General features: G+C 56.5%; 2 protein-coding genes across 4 annotated transcripts in view; one reads left to right on the top strand and one right to left on the bottom strand.

The window, feature by feature from the left end:
- Positions 1-1,843, bottom strand: part of LOC125336612 (UDP-N-acetylhexosamine pyrophosphorylase-like protein 1) — a 40,177-nt gene extending 38,334 nt beyond the window's left edge. For 2 of the 3 annotated variants that reach the window (XM_048325351.1, XM_048325352.1), the window contains exon 1: positions 1,481-1,835. In XM_048325351.1, the coding sequence (XP_048181308.1) occupies positions 1,481-1,757 (277 nt within the window). In that variant the 5' untranslated portion in view covers positions 1,758-1,835. Of the gene's footprint in view, positions 1-1,480 lie in introns of all 3 variants that reach the window. The other variant, XM_048325353.1, reaches the window with a different exon arrangement.
- A 2,986-nt stretch (positions 1,844-4,829) lies between these two features.
- Positions 4,830-17,228, top strand: SAPCD2 (suppressor APC domain containing 2). The gene is made up of 6 exons (XM_048325357.1): positions 4,830-5,343; positions 9,929-10,059; positions 13,502-13,648; positions 13,778-13,876; positions 14,426-14,539; positions 15,411-17,228. Exons 1-6 carry the CDS (start codon positions 4,830-4,832, stop codon positions 15,537-15,539), a joined length of 1,134 nt encoding a protein of 377 aa, XP_048181314.1. The 3' UTR covers positions 15,540-17,228.
- Positions 17,229-22,445: the final 5,217 nt, after the last annotated feature.

Raw genomic sequence — 22,445 nt, 5'->3', positions numbered from 1 at the left:
AGGGCTATTATATTTTATAAAGAAAGATCCAAGACACATGCGAGCCCTTACAAATAAATAGGACTGTACACTTAGAAAAAAGCACAGGACATCCATGTAAGATTTACATGCTGTGGGAAGAGCACATCCAGCCACCATCTCTCCCATTACCCCTACCTTTCACACACCCGCATCTACCAGGCTCCAAAAACCACGGATTATGGACTTTCCTGGGCTTCCTTCATCCACTTTTCTCCCAGATCCCATCAGCCTTCTGCCACACATGACACAGCATGGATGGGGATCAGCACCTGAAACCAGCCTTTGCATCTGTTGGTGGGCTGGGAGCTCATCCTCCCACAAAGGCAGCTACCCAGTTCAGCAGCAATGAAACTCGCCCTGCTCCCACCCTCCCCAGGGACTCATAGAGTCATAGAATGGTTTGGCTTGTAAGGGACCTTAAAGACCATCTCCTTCCACCCCTGCCATGGGCAGGGATACATTCCACTAGACCAGTGCTCCAAGCCCTGTCCAATCTGGCCCTGAACACTTCCAGGGATGGGGCAGCCACAGCTTCTCTGGGCAGCCTGTGCCAGGGCCTCACCACCCTCACAGGGAACAATTTCTTCCGCATATCTCATCTAACCCTGCCCTCTGGCAGTGGGAAGCCATTCCCCCTTGTTCTATCACTCCAGGCCCTTGTCCAAAGTCCCTTTCCAGCTCTCTTGGAGCCCCTTTAAATCCTTTAGTATTACATATTTTTCATGACAGATACTGAAAACCATTTTGACAGAATACCCCTATGCCCTCTAAACAGTATTGTCAGTGTCACGTCCATATGTTTTTTGAACACTTCCAGGGATGGTGACTCCACAACTGCCCTGGCAACCTGTGCCAATGCCTGACCACCCTGTGCCAATGCCTGACCACCCTGTGCCAACGCCTGACCACCCTTTCAGTGAAGAAATTTTCTCCAATACTCAAACTGAATCTCCTCTGACACAACTTGAGGATCTTTCCTCTTGTCCCATCGCTTGTTATGTGGGAGGAAAGACTGAGACCCACCTGGCTATCACCGACTGTCACGGAGTTGTAGAGATCTGATCCTACCGGGCACGGCCGCGGGGCCTCGGCTGCTGCATTTCATAACGCAGAGTGAAAACTCGGTGTCTCACCCAATGTTCCCCGGGTCGAGGACACCGGCTGCCGGCGCTCGGGCCGGGTGTGGCCGTGACCCCGCTCTCTCCCTCCTTATCCAACCCGCCGTCCCTGCGGCTCCCACCCGCCGGCCGCCGGCCTCGGGAGCACGCGGTGCCGGGGCCGGACCACCCGGTGCCCCGCGGTGCCACCGCAAGAGGCGGCTCCTGCCCCGGGGCCCCGCCGGGCGCAGCCCCGCTCCCGCACCGCTGGGGCTCGGCGGAACGCGGCTGCCCCCGAACCCCCGCGCTGGACCCCGGCAGCCCCGGGACAAAAGAGACAGGCGGCCTCGCGGCCCGCTCACCTTCCGCCTCCCAGTGCTGCAGCGCGGCGGGGCCGCTGCGGCGGGCGCTGCCCAGCAGCTCGGCGGGGAGCGGCTCCATCCGGCCGTCCAGGCGCTCGGGCGGGCCGCGCTGGCGGGCCCCGGCCGCCGCCGCCAGCCGGCAGTGCTCGCCCAGCCCCGGCGGCAGCGCCGCCAGCAGCGCTCCGCGCTGCGCTGTGTCCAGCTCGGCCCAGAACCGCAGCAGATGGCCCTGTCCGCACCGCTCCAGCCGAGCCCGCACCTCCTCGGGCGGGTCCATGGCGTGGGAAGCCCAGTCTGAGCGGCACGGGACACGGCGGGACCGGGCCGGGCCGGACCAGAGACGCTGTCCCGCCCCCCCGAACCCCTCCCCGCCGCCCGCGGATCACGAGGTTCCCGGAGCCGCCTCCCGGCTCGCCCCAGCCGCGGTCCCGCAGGGATTGCGGGTAGCGCGTGAACTGAGAAGTCAAGAACAGGAGAACACTATAAATCAAACTAAAATGCCAAAGAACAACTTTGTTTGAACTTTGTGCTCATGAGCATAGTAAAATCCTCGCCCACAGGCTGTGATTGCCCCTTACAGTAGCCATCCTGCCTGCAGTCAGAGCCCAGCTGGGTAGGAGAACATGAGAAGACAGGCAGCAGCTCAGAAACAGCCACGTCTCTGCATGTGACTGGAGTCGGGGAAGCGAGACCCCATCCAGATGTGACCATCAGATCAGGAAGAATCCCTGAGAGTTGTCAAAGCTTCAGTTTCACATTCTGTTTCTTATTTTATGTGACTTGACACAGCTTCTACTCCTAAGAGCCTTGGGGTTTTGAAACCTCCTTGCTCTGCTCCCCTTTACATGAAATCTCTCCCTGCTGTGGTGGCATCCCCTGTCTGCCCAGGTCCTTCCACACAGGTGGTGCCTACATAACCACCAGCCCTTATCCATCCGGAAAGGCCAGCAGAGAGGCAGGGGTGGGCCAGATCTGAATGGCAACTGGTGTTTCCCAGTAGCTTGAAGGAAGGAGAGCTGAATAACTGCATTGTTTATATAAAAACAGACATCTCTGTTTGTCAGAAGAGTCTGGGCTGGCCCCAAGATAAACTGTATAGTGAGAGAAAATAAACCCTCCCCTAAAAAAACACGAACCCCCCAAAAGTCTTTTCCAAGAATATCCAAAATCTCCCTAACTTCATCCACTGGGCCTGGAAATGTCAGTGTGGATGGAAACGCCAGTGTGTCTCAAAGCAGCTTGTCGAGGGCAGTTTGATACAGAAAACGCAGCAAGAGCAGAGCTGCCATCAGCAGTTTTGTCCCAACTCCCTGTGCTGGAGCAGGAAGCTCCACATGGACAGCAGCGAGAGTATTTCAGCTGAACTTGCAGATACAGTAAACACCAGGAGCTGTGTCTGGTATCTCTGGTTCACTTTCCTGGTGGGATAGACTGGCTAGGCAGGGAGATTGGACAAAAGACATTAAGGTCATTCTGATTTCCCCCTGTTATTCCTGTTCCGCAAGGTCAGAGATGGGGGAGGAACCTAGAGGAAACCCCCTTTTTTTGTAGATCAAGCCTTTGCTGAGCATAATAGCCCACGTGCTGATGCTGCCAGAGCTGAGCAGCACCACAGTGACTGCCTTGTTTTTCAAGTAGGAAGGGAAGGGAAGCACTGGTTCCTTCTCCCCGTATCCTGAGCAGGTGCGAACCTGTTCAGTCAAACACAGCTAAGCCAAGCAGAGATCTCAAACAGGTAGGACAGGTCCCGGAAATTTCTGAAAATGAATGAATTAAAGCAAAGCGGGCTGTGAACAGCTCAGCAGCAGCACAGAGAGCAGATGGAGCAGGACCTTGGTAGAGAAAAGCCCCCTAAGGGTCTCCAGAGGCTGCTGTGATTTACCTGGCAGCCTGGGGCTGGGAAGGCTGAGTGTCCATGGAGAAGAGGAGTGGCAAGAATGGAATGAGAAGCCAGAAGTAGGACCAAGGTGCTGAAGACACCTGGATGCAGTCTGACCTGGACAGGGAATCTGATGGCAAGGGGAGCATAGCAAGGGCCATGTGGGTGGGAGAGCTTGAGCCCCAAGTAGCTTCCACCCTCTTCCTTCGAAGCCAACTCAGAGCTAAAGGGAATCACCCCTGGTACATGGCACAAGGAGATGTCCATGACACAGGTAGTGTCACAACCTGAGCACTTGAACAGTGGTTCATCACCTTTCCTGACCATCACCCTTCTCCAGCAGGCTTGCTCCCTGACACTCCTCTCAGCATCATGAGCATCAGACCAGGGTGGGGGCTCTGAAGGTGCTGGCATGCGGCTGCCCAGAGCCCCTTGAGCAAGCTGAGGTGCCTGTGACATGGGAATCATGACACCAGGGCTTTGCAGTCTGCTGTGTTGCAATGGACTCTTTGGTCGAGGGGGTTTGCAGAGGAGGCAGGACCTTGCACTAGGATTAACATGCTGCTGCATCTAACGGACGCAGCAAAGTTCCCTGTAAAGTAGAGAAACTCATTCTCTTACCAATGCCAGTGCATATTAAGTTTGTAAAAGACAAGATCCAAATCCTGTTTCTCTCACTTGTCAACACTGGTGGGTTTTTCCATCCTTTTTTCATGTCTTTGGTTCAACTGGGCTTCTACCCCATCTCCTGCTGTCTGGTGCCCACTGGTGCCTTACCAGCCACAGCATTGGGATGATGGGACTCATTTTCTTTCCCCCATGGCACCAGACAAGTACACCACACAGGACTCCTCCATGCTGGTGCTTACATCTCCCTCCTGTAGGGATGCTACATTGACTAACACTTCTTGGGTGTATTTGCAAAGGTGGCAGTAAGAGTGAATGCCATCGCTGGGATTCTCCTTGTCCCTGTTCATTAATCACATTGGCTCTGAAGTCTTTAGAAATTGTGCTGGTTTTGACTGGGGTAGAGTTAATTTTCTTCGCTGTAGCTTTTATGGCGATAGGTTTTGGATTTGTGCTGAGAATATGGAGACCAAAATATTGTGTTGATAACATGGAGATATTTTTCTTACTGCTGAGTGGTGCTTGTACAGACCCACGGTCTTTTCTGCTTCTAACCCCACCCCACCAGGGAGGGGGAATGGGGATGCATAAGGAGTTGGGGGGATACACAGCCAGGACAGCTGACCCCAATGGACCCAAGGGATATTCTGGACCATACGACATCATGTTCAGTATATAAAGCGGGGGGCAGAAGGAGGAAGGGTTTGGCGTTTGTCGCGGCCCCTCGACCGCAGGGGAGGGCCCGGCTCCCCCCGCCAAGGGACCGGGACCCACCGCGACCCGCGGCCCGGGGGCGGGGCGGGCGCCGCGTGCAACTCAAACTGCCGTGCCCCCTCTTAGCCAATGGCCGGAGCGCCTGCCGGCCGCCAGCCAATAGGAACGCGGCACTTCCCGCCGCCAGCCAATAGGCGCGCGGGGGCGGAGTGCGGAGTAACGCTCGGAGCGGCGGCGATGGCTCCGGAGCGCGGTGAGCGTTCGCTCCCCGCCGGTACCGAGGGTCTTCCCCGGGTTTTCCTGCAGAGCCTGCGAACTCTTTTCGATATCCTGGATGACCGGCGGCGGGGTTACGTGCACCTACGGGAGATCGAGTCGCGCTGGCGGGGAGCGGAAGCCCAGGAGCTGCCCGCCGGGGTGATGGAGGGGTTGCGGCAGGCGGCGCCGGCCAGCGGGTACCTCACCTTCGAGAGGTTCGTCCTGGGGCTGCGGGCGGCCCTGCCTGGGGCCGAGCCCCCGGTGGAGGGTGGCAGCGGCGGGCGGCGGAGCGTGGAGAAGCCACCAAGCCCTCGCTGTTCCGAGGAGCGGCGGGGGAAAAGCAGCGGGCAGCGGGAGCCGGGGCACGGCCAGCCCCGAGGCCGCGGTGAGTGGCAGCACTGGGCAGGGGACTTCGGGCTCGCAGGGGTGATGGCAGCGCCGGGGCCGGGGACTGGCGCTCGGAGGTCGGGATGGGATCCCGCGGCTCGCCCCGCTCCCCTGTGCCCTCCTCTGGGCTCAGAGCCAGCGATTCCCGCAGGGCCGGTGTAAAACTCCCCCAAAGTTACTGTTAGTCCCAGTTTGGCTTCGCTGAACTCCGATCCCAGTGCGAATATCCCAGCGCCGCCGCCCGCCCGGGGCTGTGCTCCCCTCGCGATGCGCTGGGCTATTTATAGCGCTGACAGGAGGAATTAAGGGCTTTGCCGTAATGTGTCCGTGGTTGTCCCCTGGCTCAGAGTCTGTCCTGACCTTCCCTGGGGGTGGGTGGCACAGCTGGGCGTCTCGGAGAACGGCTGGGCCCTGGGGACTCCCGAAGCCGAGCAGCTTCGCTGGGGTGAAGCTGCGGTCACGGAGCGGCCGTGTGCTCGGTGGGCTCTGCGCTGGACTGGCCCTCAGGAATGATTCCTTCACGATGTCATGCATGGTTTGGACAAATAAAAAATGCAAAACCTGATCCAGCTTTTTGGTTTGGATCATTCCACAGCGCTATTCCCAATAATAAATAATTAGTCAATTAATAAATGGGAGAGCAGCACCAAGGCGATGTGCTCTGCAGTCGCAGGCTTTGTCTGTAGAGCTCACCTGCACATCCCTGTGGACTCTGCCCTTTCCTTGGGATCTGGGCTCCCTGTGCTGGCTCTGCCAGAGCCCTCCAGGGTGGTACACTGACCTTGGCATGGGGGAGACTGTTTCACTGGCATCTCGATTTGTTGCTAGTCAGTAGATGTTATAAGGAAGCCAGGCTTCTAGGCTTACCTGGGTAGGTAATAATTCTTTATCTAGGTTTTTGAAGTGCTTTGAGATCAGGGAGACAAAGTCTGTGTGAGGAGCTGGTACTTGTTATTGCACCACCTCAGTGCAGTGACTTCCTCCACCTTGGGAAGGTCAGGCTGGTTTGCCTTCCCTTCCCAACCGCTCCCTCCCTGTCCCTTCAGCTGGGTGGAGAAGAAACTTTTAACTGTGACTGAGGTTCTCTGCTTTCCATTTTGCCTTCAGACTAATCACTGGAGCTTCATCTAAGGGAATATTATTAAGCAGACTAACTCTTCTATCATCAAGAGTGTAAATCTGGAAAAACCTGAAAAAAATCCTGCTTGGTGAACAGGCAGCAGATTGAAAGCTCTGCCCTGGGCTGACTGCAGCAGCTTTCTGCTTGCTGAGGATTTTTCCATTACAGGGTGATGTTCCATAACTGTCCAGAGCCTGCGGGCAGGGTTAGTGCTTCAGCCCTTGCTGCCAGCATCCCACATTGCAGGGCAATTCTGGCAAGTGACCTGAGTTTCAGGTTCATTCAGCAGCTTAGAAAATGGTACAACTCAGTTATTCCTGCTCCTTTAGCTCCAGATCCTGCACAACTGCCCAGTGTGCCCTTCCATAGATGGTTTCCCAGGGTGCAGTTGAACAGGTGGATGTTCTCCTCTGATGGATGCAAGGAAGTTGGGCAGTGCCATGGCAGGATATGTCTCCATCCCTGCTGCAGAGATGTGTGGTGGGTGCTGGGAGCTGCCTGTGGCTCTGGGAAGACCTGTCTCCACTAAGATTATATTATTTGGGTGTGAGGCTACTCTGAGCCTCCAGCTGTATGTGGTGGCTTCTGTAAGACCCCAACCAAGTGCAATGAGATGGTGTATCAGTGCTCATAAGCTGCAATGAGTTGGAGGAAATGCTCCCTGCCTGTGTTTTGGGGGAAGAGGGTGCTCACAGGGTGCCTCCCCAGCTATGCTTTATGATCTGAGGAGCATCTGCACGTGTCAGAGGCGATTTGGATGTGACTCGTGGCAAAATGGCAGAGTTTGGGGCCAGGTGGTTCTCCTGGCACATCCAGGGGTGCAGTGAGCCAGTGGGACAACAATTCTATCTCCTCTCCCACACTAACCTCTCCTAGCGTGTGGGCAGAAGTGCTTCTGAAGTCCCTGCTTAAGTCAGCTTCCAGCTTCTCAGCCCAGCAGTGCTGGTGCAGTCTGCAAGCTGCTGCTTGGCACCGCGTGGTCCCTGGGGAGCCAACAGCACCCACTGGACACAAGGATGGTAAGGTGGATATTGGAGAAATCACAGGGTGGGGAAGTCACCATAATGATGTCCCTACCTCTGGTGCCTGGTGTCTTGTCACAGCAGCGTCTGAGCATATCACTCTTGGGGTCTTTACCCCAGTATTTCCCCTGTGAGCTGGGACCTGGGGAAGTCAAGGCACACAGCAGAAGGAGCCCAGGAAGTGTGTCATGGCCCTGGGCACTGGCTCCTCCCCAGCACAGTGCTTTCCCTTGCTCCAGGGGTGGCTTGTCTCTAGCAGCTGGAGAGCTGTTGGCACTAGCAGGAGGGAGGGGATGGTTTGGAGGGGCTTGTCTGGGCCATTGCCAAGGACAATGTGGAGAAGTGTAAAACAACCATGAGGTGTCTGCTTGTCCTGGGCAGAGAGGGTCCCAGAGGGAGGAGCCCGTCCATTATCTCATGGCAGGATCTCTTCCACCTCTGGTGATCTGGTCCGGTTCTTTCCGTAAGAAGAACTATCCCAGCTCATTAGCAGGGGTCCTATTTTAGCCACTACCTTGTCAGCTCAGGTGTGCAGAGCTCAGCTGGTTGACCAGGAACTCCTTCTTATCACAGGTGCAGCTCAGCTCAACCCAGCACTTTAGGTAACTGCAGCAAAAAGTTTTCTAACGTGTATTTGTCCTGCAACTCCTACCAGAAGTGCTCCTGTCTTTGCCTTAGGATTCTGACTGTTGAGAGTATCCTTTGTTTTGGGGCTGTTCCTCAGCTTTTCGAGCAGGATATGCTACAGGTCTGCTAGGACAACTTGTGTGTGGTCACACCAGTCTTGCTGGGTTCCTCCCAGATAGACTTGGGTGTATGAAACCAAAGGGAGCTGGCAAAGCAGATGGATGGGTGGTATCAAAGACTGTGTTCATTGATGTGCTAGAGACCTGTCTGTGCCAGAGTACTTGCTGGGAGGTGGGGTGAAATACTGTCATGGAGCAGAAGGAGGACTTTTCCTATGGCATGGTGGCTTCTTTCCCCAGTGACACAAAGTGACAAACTAAGGTGTCGTGTTGCCTGCTGCCCCCTGAGCCTGTCTCCTGTCACTGAACCACTGTGACTGTGGCAGCACAGGCAGCCCTAGTACAGGGCTCCCACACTTCATACCTTCAAGATGAAGGGTGGCTTCTGTGGCCATGGCTGCCCTCTCCTGCCTCATATCCTTCCTCTGTCATGTCCATGTGCTCAGCTGAGGAAACCTATGGAGCAGAGGGAAGAAATGTGCCAGCCCATGTGGTGCCACACACCCTGTCCTGTTATTCACAGCCCTTCATGTGCCTGCAGCAGGGAGTGTGCCATGCCTGTGCCAGGCAGCTCTGGTAGAAGGATGTGCAAGGGGTGGGGGTACCTGGCAGATCTGTGGGGAGCTGTCCTGGGAGGAGGGCTTTTTCCTCAGCTGCCTGCCATCACTTGCCAGCTCCCTGCTGCTCTTCTTGAAAAGCCAGGTTGGGAAAGGAACTCTTGAGGAAACCTGTGTGCAGGGAGCTGGGAAGCTGTGGGGCCGAGGGGGTGGCATGAGACAGGGTGTGCTGGGCACTTGGCTGGGGACTGGGCCAGGAAGGGAGGAGCAGCAGGCTGCTGCCCAGACTTGCCTGGGGATGTGCTGGCTGCACCCCTGGCTGCCCTGACGCTGTGGTTTGGGGTGGTGGGGTGTCACGGTGCTGCTCTACCAGCTCGGCTAGCGGTGGATCGGAGCTGGCTCGGCTGTGGCTGCGGGGCTGGGTTTCTGGTGAGGGCAGGCAGTGTGGGGCTTGTATGGTCTTCATTGCAGGTGCCATGGGAATTTCTGCCGTGGCCGACAGGCAGGAGGTGCCTGATCCAGCCTGGAACCTGCCAGTATGTGCAGGCCAGTATGAACTTAATCTTCAAAAATAGGTTATGCATGGATTTGCATCAGCACCATGTGTTTGTAGTAGATTAGTCTTTTGCAGGATAGGATGTTGGGGCTTTAATAAAATTTTGGAAAATCTACAGCCTGATTTACTATTGCTCTATGATTACATCATGGACATGGTGTCTGGAGTGGATGTCCACATGGCCAAGTCCATCACCAAGCAGGAGCTGCCTTCAGGAAAGGTTGGGTTCCTGGCAGAGCTGGTGCCACCTGAGTGGAAGCCAGGTGTCCCATGAGGACACATGAGGGCAGGCAATATGACAAATGGTTTAGTTTCCTCTGCTGGGACTGGACCAGCTTTGTCTGGAAGCTGCTTGCTCTCTGCAGAAGATGACATTGAGGTCTGTCGCCAGCCTGGCACAGCTGAGTCAGCCATTCCTGACACCTGTCCTGCATGGACAAAGCCGGGAGCAGGTGCTCAGGCTGGTGGTTTGCTCAGTCTCTCCCAGCTTGCAAGACCACCCTGCAGATCATCTCACAGAAGTGGCCCTGGGGAGGATTTTGTTGAAAGTAGCTCCTGGCCTCATGCCTTCCTCTGTTCCAGGTGGTGGTGCAAAGTCTGGGCAGTCCCAGGGAGATGGTGGCCACCCAGGGGCTGGGGACGCTCAGAGGCATCAGAGAGGCCGTGCAGAGCACCGGAGACACACCATCACCAATGGCGTGGACTTCAGCATGGTAAGGGAGTGTTGTGGGCTCCCATGAAGGGGAAGGTGGATTGCAGGGGTCCCTCACTGCTGACATCATCTCTGGGCTTTTGGCTTCCTCCCTGCCCACCCTGCACGCGTGAGCTGTGGGGCATCGGGCAAATCCTGATATTTTGGATATGAGGCTCTGTTGATGTATGTGGACATTCTGTCATTATTTCCGAGGAGCTTTCCATCCTGAATTGTGCCAGCCAGGGAGGAGGTGCATGCCTTCCCCCAGAGTGGGGTCAGCCCATGAAGCTAGTGTGCTGACTGCCTTCCCCTTGGGCAAGGTCTTGGGAAGAGGAAGGCAAAGGTGGAGGTGTGGAAACAGGTGGATCTCTGGGCCTTTAGGGCACCCCAGAAAGGGTCAGGTATGCTTTGCACTAGCAAGCAGTGGCGCCAGGCTATGTCCCCTCCCAGGTGTTCCGTGTAGATCAGGGCTCAAACATGCATATCCTCTTGCCTCCCGACAGACTTTTTGCTAGCAAAGCAGAGAAATCCACATGGAATTTATCCAGGCAGCCCACGACAGAGGGGTCTGCTCCCCTCTCTCTGCTGCTCAGTGGAGAGGCTTGGATCAAATTGCCTGGGTGAAGGGATTTCATTGCTCCCAGGTGGAATGGAGTAGCTGCCTGGGCACGTTACCCACAGGCTCAAGTTAAATTGTCCTGGACAGAGAGCCAGGACCAAGCCTGCAGGATGAGTACTTGGTGGAACTGTCACCACTGCACTTCCACTTCTCACGCCCTGGTGTCACCCTGCTCCTACAGCCCAGCAGGCCTGATCAGCAGTGCCCAGCCTGTCGCTGACTTCTGGGGACACAGCATGCCAGCCTGGGGAGAGGATGTTTGTGCAGGTAGTTTGCTGGGCTTGCAGCCATGCGAGGGGCAGGGGCCCCCTTGGGCCGAGGGGCCTCTGCTGAGAGGTGCTGACAAGGAGTGATAAATGTAGCTCTTTGTGTCTGGGATTGAGGGCTCTGCTTCTTGGGGTTTTGGGGGCTGGGGACTGCTGTTTGGAGACAGGAAGGCTCTTCCCTGTGTGTGCAGCTCTGGGCTGGAGTCCATCTCAAGGTCCCAAGCTCAAGGTCTTAACCTTGTGTTGCTGTGAAGGGGCTGATGGCCACCATGTCTGTCCCCAGCTCTGCCATAAGCACTCTTGCTCTGGGCTTGTGTTGCTCTGGTCTCTATTCCCCCAAGTTACCATGAGGGCAGTGGGAGGGATGTCCCCTCCTTCCCTCTCTCCCTATATATCCCCAAGTGCTGCACTGCCTTTTTGTGCTTCTAACCCCAGAGAAGGGGTGTCTCAGCCTTCCCTGACACCCTGGGCACAGTCTTCAGTCACTGGTGCCATTTCCAAGCCTACAGAGACAGCTGGAACAAGTTTGAGTCCAGCAAGGACTGAATCCTTGTACTGTCACCTCCTTTACCCCTCCCTGCCCTGATGCTGGGCTCCCAAGGGACAAGGAACTTGTCTGTCATTAGACTAATTTGCCTAAAGCCCATGGGGGATGGGAGCACTGGTGTCCATCCTGCATCCCAAAGTGCACCAGGACTGGTTCCTCCTGAGCAGGGAGCAGAGCTGTGGAGGCCGTGCTGCAGCCCCAGGACCCTTTGCACCATCTCATCTGGTGCCCACTTGCTCAGCTGGTGTTTTTCCAGCCAGTCCCTCATCAATTGGCCTGATTGCCCTATGGCCACAAGGGTGGCTGGGATGAGACCTTCTCTGAGAGATGGAGCGCTGTCATTTGTAGGCAGCCCAGGGCACAGCTCTGTCCCCTCCCCTTTACCAGCCACCAAGCACCAGCCAACTCCAGCACTTTGTCTTCCTCCTGCCCCAAATGTCTCATTCTGGCGATATGCTGTCTGTCCCCACACCAGGCAGGGCTGGCAGTGTCCCTCTGCTCTGTGGGAAGCTCCCTCTTCCTCTGGTCTCTGTGCTGGTCAGCAAGCCTGGTGGGAGGAGGGCAGGCCAGATGGCAGTGGGCTGTACCCCCAGCTGGGTGGGGGTCCTTGCTACATACAGCACCTTCTTTGTGCCCCTCAGCAACAGCAACAGTAACAGCACCAAGGCGCTGCACCTCTTCCTCTAGGTAGGTCCCTTTGGGCCATTGGAGAAGGGTGCAGGAGGAGTTGTTGTGTTGCAAAAAGCATTTCCAGGAGCAGCAGGAGCAAGAGCAGGCCCAGTGTAATGGGTGGCAGATATGGGATGTGGGGAGGCTTTGGGGCTGGCAGTGAGGACATGGAAATGCTGATGGCCTGAAGAAGGTCTTGGTATGGTGCCACTTGTCCACGGGGTTCTGTTCAGGGTTGTTTCTGAGCTGCACCACTCCTCATGCTCTCCGAAGCATCAGGAGAGGTTCTGGTACACCCAGCATTTTCTGGGTGACCAAGATATTTTCTGGTGCCTGGAGAAGACTCTGGAGCCCAGGCTGTGCTGGGGGTGAAAGCCAGGCTGTGTTGTGGCAAGGAAGGCAGAGGCAGTGAGGCAGGAAGCTCCCCATGCCCCTGGAAACTGGGGGAGCAGCCTGGTATTGAAAAGGAGAGAAGGGCTGCAGGCTCACGGAGTGACGGTGATGAACGGGTCACCGCCTCAGTTGCTCTGTTCCCCAGGGATGTCCCCTCATCCCTCTCCACCTCTCTGATTGCCGGTGGCAGCGCAGTGCCAAGGGGTAGCAGGAGCAGAAGGTGGCAGTGGAATGAGGACCCTGTATCCCCTGTGGATGTGGGCTGAGCCCCCTGCTCTGCAGCAGCCTTGGGTCGTGCTTGGCCTATTCCAAGGGGTTGCTCTGGGGGCAGGAGCCCCAGGCACCCTTGTAGCAGCTCTCTGGGCACAGCAGGGCCCCCACTGCCTCTCCAGGTGATGCTGATGCTGGAACCTGAGCAGCTGGCAGAGACCCTCTGTAGAGAGGTGTGGTATGCTATGCTCTGCTCAGCTTCATGTGCCTCGAGGGATGAGGCAAACTGGGGGCAGAGTGCTGGGAAGACAGGGCTGCAGGTTTTCCCTGACTTACAGCCTGCACAGTGAGCTAGACTCTTCACTGCTCACTGAAATCCAGGTGTGTCTGTTCTGTGGCTGACACTCACACCCCAAAGAGAGCTGGAGGCAGCTGCAGGCACTGCTCCTGCTTCCTCCCTGGGTAAATAGGTGAAGAAACCTGCACCTGCAATGGTGAGCAGGAGGGTAGGGGTGACCTGAGTGTCCTTCACACACTTTGGTTCTCCCAAACTGGAGAACTTTTCTTCCAGAAGTCTTCCTCCAAAGCAGCATCAGGCAGCAGTCATTATCCTGCTCTTCTGCAGCTTTTCATGGGGAAAGGGGCTGAGACCCTTGCCTGTATCCACGTCCCCTCACACCTCATGAAGAAACCACCTCCTGGGACTTGACAAAGCCTTGGTGGGGAGTGGGTGACATCCCTCTGCTCTGTCCTGCAGCTGAAGTACATGAAGGAGCTGGAACAGGAGAAGGATTTCCTATTGCAGGGCCTGGAGCTTATAGACCGGGCTCGAGAGTGGTACCACCAGCACATCCAGCTCATGCAGGAGCACCAGCGACTCCTGGGGAAGAAGAGAACCAGTGCTGTGAGTCTGGGGCTTCTTCTGGCTGCTTGTGGGTTTGAAGAACAGGGCTGGGAATTGGCTGGACCTGGAGCTGGCCCCAGAGCTGGCCCCATGGTAACCTCCAGCATCTTCTTCCTCCCCATCCTGCAGGATTTCCCTGAAGGTGGCCAGAGCCACCTGGGGCGCCTGGTCCCCAAGCTGCAGGAGGTGAACCGCTGCCTGGGTGACCTTCTTTCCGCTGCTGGCAAGGTGAGAACAGCACATCAGCAGCTTGAGGTTGTTTTTGTAATCTTAGAACCCATCCTGTCCCCGCCACGTTGGTGACTGGGCTGACATTGGAGCTGCCAGAATTTCCCCCAGCTCTGGGAAGGTGACTTGGCTCCATGGGCAAAACAGGTGATGGGGAACAGCCAAGAGGACAGCACAGCTGGTCCTTAGCTGGGCTGGAGGATGCTTAAGGCATTTGTGGGGGTTTAAGGAGATCCCCAAAAAGGTGTAGCCATTGTCAAGAGAACAAGGAGCCCAGCTTCCTGAGGCGCTGAATCAGACACTTCAGAGCTGCCTGTCCTGCCAGGCAGGAGCCAGGCACATTGGCAGGAGCCAGGCACACTAACAGGAATGTTTCCCCATACTGCCTGGTGGGCTGGAGACCCTGTGATGGCCAGTGCTGAGATTTTAATCCTCTGCTGGGCTTCTCTCAGTTCTTTGTGTGCAATAGAAACATGTCACCTTGAAGAAGGGCTGGGAAGGGCGACAGGGGAGGAGGCTCAGTGTCTCATCCCTTCATCATCTCTACAGACAGCAAACCCCTCCCCAGCCCCGAGCAGGCTGGTCCCTGTGACATCCCCAGCCTCCACAGGCTCCCAGCAAGCCATCAACATGCTGAAGGAGCAGAATCGGCTTCTCACCAAGGTGAGTGGGGGTATGGCTGGAGGAGATGCCCTTGGGGGTGCTGGGAATGGAAGGGGATGGGATGGGGCCGGGGAAGGAGTGACAGACAGTGGGAAGTGTTCCTTCAGCTTGGCCAGACTTGGTCATCCCAGAGAAGGGTGTGTGGGCTGCACGTGGAGACCCTCTGGCACACAGCTGTGCCCAGCTGTCTCCAGCTGTTTGCTGGGTGAGTCAGTGGCAGGGATGGGGCATTCCTGACAGAGGGAAAAGACTATGACAAATGGAGGTCACAAGAGAGTGCAGAGGCTGCAGTTGGTGGCTGCCAGGGAAGGGATGGTGCCCCTGCCAGGACCAGGCTCACTGCTGGGGTTTCTGTCCCAGCACGTGGCCACAAAGATGCTCTGGGGGCTCAAGTCCCTCTGCTCTGGAACCAGGCTGGGAGAGCTGGGGATGTTCACCTGGAGAAGAGAAGGCTCCAGGGAGGCTTCCAGGGCCTGAAGGGCCTCTAAGAGAGCTGGAGAGGGACTTTGGACAAAGGCATGGAGGGACAGGACAAGGGGAAATGGCTTCCCCCTGCCAGAGGGCAGGGTGAGATGGAATACTGGAAAGAAATTCTTCCCTGTGAGGGTGGTGAGGCCCTGGCACAGGTTGCCCAGAGAAGCTGCCCCATCCCTGGAAGTGTCCAAGGCCAGATTGGACAGGTCTTGGAGCAACCTGCTCTAGTGGAAGGTATTCCTGCCCGTGGTGAGGGGCTGGGATGAGATGGGCTTTAATGTCCTACTCACACCTACCCAAAGCCTGTGATTCTGTGGTTCTATGAAATTTTACCTGCAACACACTAGTTGCCAGCATTTTCCTCCTCTAACCAACATTTTTCTCCCATCTTGTGCAGGAAGTGACTGACAAGAGTGAGCGCATCACCCAGCTGGAGCAGGAGAAATCTGCCCTGATCAAGCAGCTCTTCGAGGCTCGTGCCCACAACAACCATGAGATGAGCCAGCTGGACTCCACCTTCATCTAGCACATGCCTCCCCCTCCCCATCCCCATCCCCAAACTTCCCCTGGGGTTTCAAGGGACTCTTGCCCCAAACTCATCACACCTGCTGCTCCAGGTGTTGTGTCTCCAGGTCTGGGGCTGCTGGTGGCATCTCTGTGGGAGGAAACTGGAACCCCTCCTGGGGAGCATCCTTGCCCTGCTGATGGCTTATCAGCCATGCTGCTCTCAAGCTGCTTCTTTTCTGTCTCTAAATGGGCTGCAGGGATGCTGTCCCCAGCCCTGTGACCCCCAGCGTGTGGGAGACATGGCTGCTGCCTGTGCTGCCTTTGTGGGGTGAGCTGCTGTGCCCTTGCTGACTTAGGCTGGATTTTGGCTGCTCTTAGGAAAAAGTGATGCATCTTCAACACTCCAGCCAGCATCTCCAGACAAGCCTGGCCCTTAGAGGGTGCCTGTTCCTGCTTGTTCTGCTGTTGGAAGACAAGATTGGAAATCCAAGGAGGCGTGCCTGGCCTCTCTTTGCTGCCCATGTTCTGCCTGCCAGAGACACTGTCCTGACCCTGTAGTGCCCAAACTGATGGTCCTCACGGCAACCCCTCCGTCCCATTGGTGGTAGTGATACCATAGTTGCTGTTTACATGTCTGCAGGCTCCTGTAGGGAAAGAGCCATAGAGCCAACCAAGGTAGTCTACACCTCTGAGCTGCTGTTTTGGGCTGTTGACAAGTTGAAACAGACACCTCACCTTTTACTTGGCTTGACCTGGCAAATATTTCCTGATGTCTGCCAGGATTAGATTCTTTTCATGGTGTCTGTAAAAGGAGAAGTGATGTTCCATAGCCTGAGGATGCTCACATCAGCCTGACCTCACAGAGGGGCTTTAGAACTTGGTTTTGTATTTAACTGCGTGTGGGATAGAGCAGAGGCTGACGGGCTCTTCCCTGTGCACATCACATGGAGAAATGGCAGCTCTGCCTCGCATGGTTGTGGGTGCTACTGCCTGGGATGACATCCTGACTGTGAGCTGCACTCCTCTGCAGGTCTCTTGAGGGAGTGTGGTGGTGGTCTAAGATGGGTCCTATTAAATGATGGTGCATCTCAGGACTCCTCCTGCTTCCCACCCAGCTCAGTGATGATGCTTGAGCTGAATGACATTCGACTGTGGCTTGGTACTTGGTATCCATTGGAGATCCCTGTGAACCCCATGTAGCACAGCCTGGCCCTCTGTACCCCCAAGGCCAGGACCTTTCTCTGTGGGGTTGTTTCATGCTCTGACTCTCCAGGCATGATTCTGTGGTGCTGAGCTGGGCAGGAGGTGCTGGCTCTGCCCTGAGCTGACACATGCAAGCCAAATCTGTTCTCACTCCTGTTCTTATCTGTCAGGACTCTCTGTCCCATCCAGCTGTTCTCTTTGAGACTGATCCTGAGCTAAAGCTCACTGCAAGGAATGAATCCCTGCTCTGCCCTTGTGCCTGCAGCTGGAGTGGAGATCATCAGAGTGCCAGGGAGATGGTGGAGGAGGAGGAACAAGGCCATGGCTAGTCATGTCCCATCTGCAGGAAGTCGGTGTTAGTTGTCCCCTGGGTATCAGTGCCAGCCATCCTTTTTGTGATGCCTCCTCTGGTGTCCAGTGCCTGTTTTGCCTGAGGCTTAATTAGAACTGACCCCTTTTATGAGGGTTACCTGTCTGTAGGGATAATAAAGTGGGATAATATTTATCTTTCTGTCTCTCTCCCTAAATCAGCGCATCTACTGCTGCCAGCCCTGAAGTCCCTGACTGTCCTGTCCCTCAGGATGCGGGGGGAGCTGAAGCTGCAATCTGGTGAGCACAAAGAGCCCAGGGATCTCTGCACCTGGACATGTTTCCGTGTCCTTTCCCGTCCCCTCTGGGCTTCCCAGGGACTGGGGATTCCCTGTCCCCTGCTGTGGGGCAGGGTCTTAAAGCCAGCTGCACCCTTTCCAGTGATGGAGCCTCATCTGTCTGCTCTTCTAGAAGCTGTGCTTGGGGCTCACACTCCTCAGGTGGTGCTGCTGCAATTCACAACCTCTCATTTGCTTTTAAGTGCCCTTTCTCAAAGCTGCCCCACAGTGCTGGGAGCAGTGGCTGGTGCTCTGCAGTGACTTCTTCCCACAGGGTCAGCCACAGGGGACCTCAGTGGTGTAGCATGTGTGGCGCGTGTCCCTATGCTGAGATGGCAACTCACATGGGGTGAACCTGAGGCTCTGCACTGATTGGGGGCACCCTTCTTTCAGGCTGTGGGGCAAACCCTGCACCTGCTGGGGTTGAGCCTCCTCTGCTGGGAGCAGAGCCAAGAGGGAGACCCACTTACCGGCAGAGGGATCTCTGCCATGGCCTCCTTCAGGTGGTGCTTAGGGCAGCCACAAGTTCCAGCTGGGGCAGGAAGAGGGTTGGTAATTGCCTTTGATTCCCGTTTCATGCCTTTGCTTGGGTGTGGAACTCATGAGGGCTTCCAAAGGAAAAAGAATCATGGTTCCCACTCCAGGCTGCTCCATGCAGAGCCAGGGCAGCTCTCTCTGCCCCAGCCCAGGGGGGTTGTCCCAGCCCTGGCCAGCAGCACTGGCCCCCAGCCCACTTTCTGTAAGACTGCTGCAGGTTGTGGGGTAGCCTTGGCAGTGCCACGGCCCACTGGGACCAGGGCTCTCCTGGAAGCTGCAGGGCTCCCCTCGAGCTGGCACTCTGGCTGCACTGTTTCTAGGTCCCTGATGGGCCTGACCCCTCCCCTGTGTGTCTGGGCTGTGTCCAGTTTGGCACCCTGAACTGTGGGGGCTGCCTCAGGAGCCATGAGACCTGCGTTTGGGGCCAGGTCTGTAAGTGATGTGTATGCTGGGACGTGGGTGAACACCTTCCATTTTCTTTAGGCTTTGTTCCTGCTGGAACTTAGTTTGCATAGATCTGTGCTGCCTCTAGGGCTCTGATAACTGCTGGAACCCACTGTGTGAAGCTGTGGTTGCTCTGGGGACAGCTGAAGCAGGGCTCTGCTGTCCCCAGCCAGGACAGCTCCTGCCAACCCACCTCACCTCCCCACAGCCCTCCACGCTCACCCCAGCACATCCCTGGCACCCCTGCATCCATGGCAGCTGGAGGCCTGTGGCTGATTCTGGAGAGGTTCTCGGTGAGGTCTGCAGGAGCAGCTTCACCCCTGCAGTGTCCCACGCTCTGCACTGCCCGGACACCTGCACTTGGCAGCTCCCATTTTACTTCTCTGTAAATCCTAAGGGGGTTTTCCCAGCCCAGCCATTTTTCACATTTTTCTTGGATGAGTAGACTGTTGCATCACTGCCAACTCCCAGAAAGTCATAAATCTCCTTAGGCCTCCTAAAATCAAGAAATAGGAGGGGAAAAAAAAAAAGAAGGAAAAAACCCAACAAAAGCAGCTTTTGTAAGCAGTACTTTTAGGAGAAGGTGTTTATTTCTCTCCAGGGTCCTCAGCCTTCTTCTCTCCCTTTGCTCAGCTTCCCATGCAGTACCCGCCTCCAGAGGGAGCCCAAAATTACTAAAACACAGGGGCTATGAAAAGTTAAGTACTGCAAAACTTAATTGGGTTGTTGGGGCTGCGAGGCTTGGAGCAGCTCATCCCGCAGGATCCAACACCCCCAGGATTGCTTCACATCCCGCAGGACAGCTCTGCCAGGGGGGTCTGAGGAGGGGCAGAGCTCCCACTGTGGCTGCACCATGTCCTGGGAACAGTGGAAGCTCAAAACCCACCCACCCATTCTGCCCTGGAGCCCATCTCCAATTCCCATGGCTTTTCCAGACATTTCCACCATTTTAGTGGGGGCATAAGCTGCTTTTCCTCCTCCTGCCTCTCGGTGGGATTGGCAGCTCTCCCTGCTCACAGGATGCTATGCTAGGCTCAGGATGGGATGTGGGTCTGCATAGCAGGATCCCTTCTTCAAGGTCCCCAGCCCCCTGGGCCCCTGCTGCCCTGTTGCTCCTGGCTAGAGGCACCCAGGGTGATGCCTTCAGGGCCAGGGAACTTTGGCCCATCCTTCCAGCTGCCAGACCAGCTGCAGGGCTGAGAAATGGCTTTCCTGTCCCTAGTGTGTGCCAGTGTCAGGCTGTGACAGCCACCTCAGCTGACCCCTGCCACAGCTCAGCAGCTGCTGGGTGCTCCAGCACTGCTTGTGAGCATGGTAATGACTCCCTCCAATGACAGATGGATGGGGGAATGCTGCCACAGACACTGCTTTGCCAGCCTTCATTGCAGTCCTCTGGGAGATGCTCAGGGATTCAAGCACTGCTAGAGAAGTCCTCTGCCTCTGGCACACATAAGGGCATGAGCACAGCTGTGGCTGTAGACACTCACGCTGTGCCAGGCTGTCCTGTGGACATGCACGTGGTATTTGTGCACATACTGTGACCGTGGTCACGCCAGGTACATGCTCATCCTGTGTCTGTGCTCACATTGCGCTCACGGGTCACACTGTCCATGGTTGCATGTATCCATGCTCACACCGTGGCCCTGCTCACACCGTGGCTGTGCTCACACTATGGCTGTGCTCACACCGTGGCCCTGCTCACACCGTGGCCCTGCTCACACTGTGGCTGTGCTCACACTATGGCCCTGCTCACACCGTGGCCCTGCTCACACCGTGGCCCTGCTCACACTGTGGCTGTGCTCACACTGTGGCTGTGCTCATACCGTGGCCCTGCTCACACTGTGGCTGTGCTCACACTATGGCTCTGCTCACACTATGGCTGTGCTCACACTGTGGCTCTGCTCACACTGTGGCCCTGCTCACACTGTGGCCCTGCTCACACTGTGGCCCTGCTCACACTATGGCCCTGCTCACACCGTGGCCCTGCTCACACCGTGGCTCTGCTCACACCGTGGCTGTGCTCACACTATGGCCCTGCTCACACTGTGGCTCTGCTCACACTGTGGCTGTGCTCACACTATGGCCGTGCTCACACCGTGGCCCTGCTCACACTGTGGCCCTGCTCACACTGTGGCCCTGCTCACACTGTGGCTCTGCTCACACTATGGCTGTGCTCACACTGTGGCTGTGCTCACACTGTGGCCCTGCTCACACCGTGGCCCTGCTCACACTATGGCTCTGCTCACACCGTGGCCCTGCTCACACTGTGGCCCTGCTCACACCGTGGCCCTGCTCACACCGTGGCTCTGCTCACACTATGGCCGTGCTCACACTATGGCCCTGCTCACACTGTGGCTGTGCTCACACTGTGGCCCTGCTCACACCGTGGCCCTGCTCACACTATGGCTGTGCTCACACTATGGCTGTGCTCACACTATGGCTCTGCTCACACCGTGGCCCTGCTCACACTATGGCTCTGCTCACACCGTGGCCCTGCTCACACTATGGCTGTGCTCACACTATGGCTGTGCTCACACTATGGCCCTGCTCACACCGTGGCCCTGCTCACACTATGGCTGTGCTCACACTATGGCTCTGCTCACACCGTGGCCCTGCTCACACTATGGCTCTGCTCACACTATGGCTCTGCTCACACCGTGGCCCTGCTCACACTATGGCTCTGCTCACACTATGGCTCTGCTCACACTGTGGCTCTGCTCACACCGTGGCCCTGCTCACACTATGGCTCTGCTCACACTATGGCTGTGCTCACACTATGGCCCTGCTCACACCGTGGCTCTGCTCACACTATGGCTCTGCTCACACTATGGCTGTGCTCACACCGTGGCCCTGCTCACACCGTGGCTGTGCTCACACTATGGCTCTGCTCACACTATGGCTCTGCTCACACCGTGGCCCTGCTCACACTATGGCTCTGCTCACACCGTGGCCCTGCTCACACCGTGGCCCTGCTCACACCGTGGCCCTGCTCACACTGTGGCTGTGCTCACACCGTGGCCCTGCTCACACTATGGCTCTGCTCACACTATGGCTCTGCTCACACTATGGCTCTGCTCACACTGTGGCCCTGCTCACACCGTGGCTGTGCTCACACTATGGCTCTGCTCACACTATGGCTCTGCTCACACTGTGGCCCTGCTCACACCGTGGCCCTGCTCTCACTACGCCAAACTGTTGCCCTCTCATTCCTGGCTCTCCAGCAAGGCAAAGAGGGAAGAGCTCCTCCATGGGCAACCAACCAACTGCTGGGGCTCGATGTCCTCCCCTCTGGTGCCCCTGGACACCCTGGACGCATGAGCACTGTTGGTGTTGTGCGGAGAATCCACCAGGCGAGGCTGGGGGAGGCAGCTCATCCTGCAGCAGCCTGGGAAAAACAGGCTGGGGATAAAATTAGCTGGAGTTTTTATTACTGGGATTTTATTTTTAAAAGCAATGGAAAGTACATCACTGGTGGGAAAACCCCAGAGGTCCAGGCCAGCCTGTGGGATGATTAGCAGTATGCCTCTGCTCTGTGGTGGATATCGTGCTCACCCCAGGTGGGATGTGAGGTGGGAGCTGGCTGTGGGAACAGTCAGCAAGGCAGCAAGGACCATGTGGGGGCTGATCCTGCCCCCTGGGATGCACCAGGGTGGTGCAGTGGCACACGGGGCAGCAGGGGCAGCTGAGCCCTGCCAGGAAGCATCACATGGCCATAGGGTCCCTAGGAAACTCTGGTGGGAAGGAGCCTACCTGTCTAAGCAGTGGTGGTCCCTCCAGCCAGAGAAGATATAACTGGGGGTCTGGAAACTCAGGACAGTCCTGGAGAGATTGGAAAGGGATAGAACCGCCAGCTCTTCCAGTGTATGAAGGTAGAAGCCAGATCCAGCTCAACCTAAAGCAGGCAGCTCCCAGTGCTGGCGTACAGCAGCTCCCTGAAAAGGGATGGTGCTTCTGGAGGTTTGCCTGCACTGCAATAGAGGGGTTTTGACAAGTAAAGAGAGGAGTGATCTACTGAAGGGTGTAAATCAGAAAATCATGGCTGGCTCAGGAAATCCCCCCAGCTGAAGAGAGCTGGAGACAGAGAGAAGGCTCAA

This window comes from Corvus hawaiiensis, chromosome 21, assembly GCF_020740725.1.
Source record: "Corvus hawaiiensis isolate bCorHaw1 chromosome 21, bCorHaw1.pri.cur, whole genome shotgun sequence".
Lineage (NCBI taxonomy): Eukaryota > Metazoa > Chordata > Aves > Passeriformes > Corvidae > Corvus > Corvus hawaiiensis.
Note: the sequence above shows the minus strand (reverse complement) of the source record. Positions and strands in the feature narration are given on the sequence as shown.

What these genes read in the sequence shown, in the direction of transcription:
- SAPCD2 (XM_048325357.1), top strand. Translation starts at nt 4,830, where the DNA reads ATGGCCGGAGCGCCTGCCGGCCGCCAGCCAATAGGAACGCGGCACTTC. An exon ending in GGAAGAAGAGAACCAGTGCT is followed by an intron (nt 13,649 to 13,777) that starts GTGAGTCTGGGG and finishes CCCATCCTGCAG; the next exon opens with GATTTCCCTGAAGGTGGCCA. An exon ending in TTCTTTCCGCTGCTGGCAAG is followed by an intron (nt 13,877 to 14,425) that starts GTGAGAACAGCA and finishes TCATCTCTACAG; the next exon opens with ACAGCAAACCCCTCCCCAGC.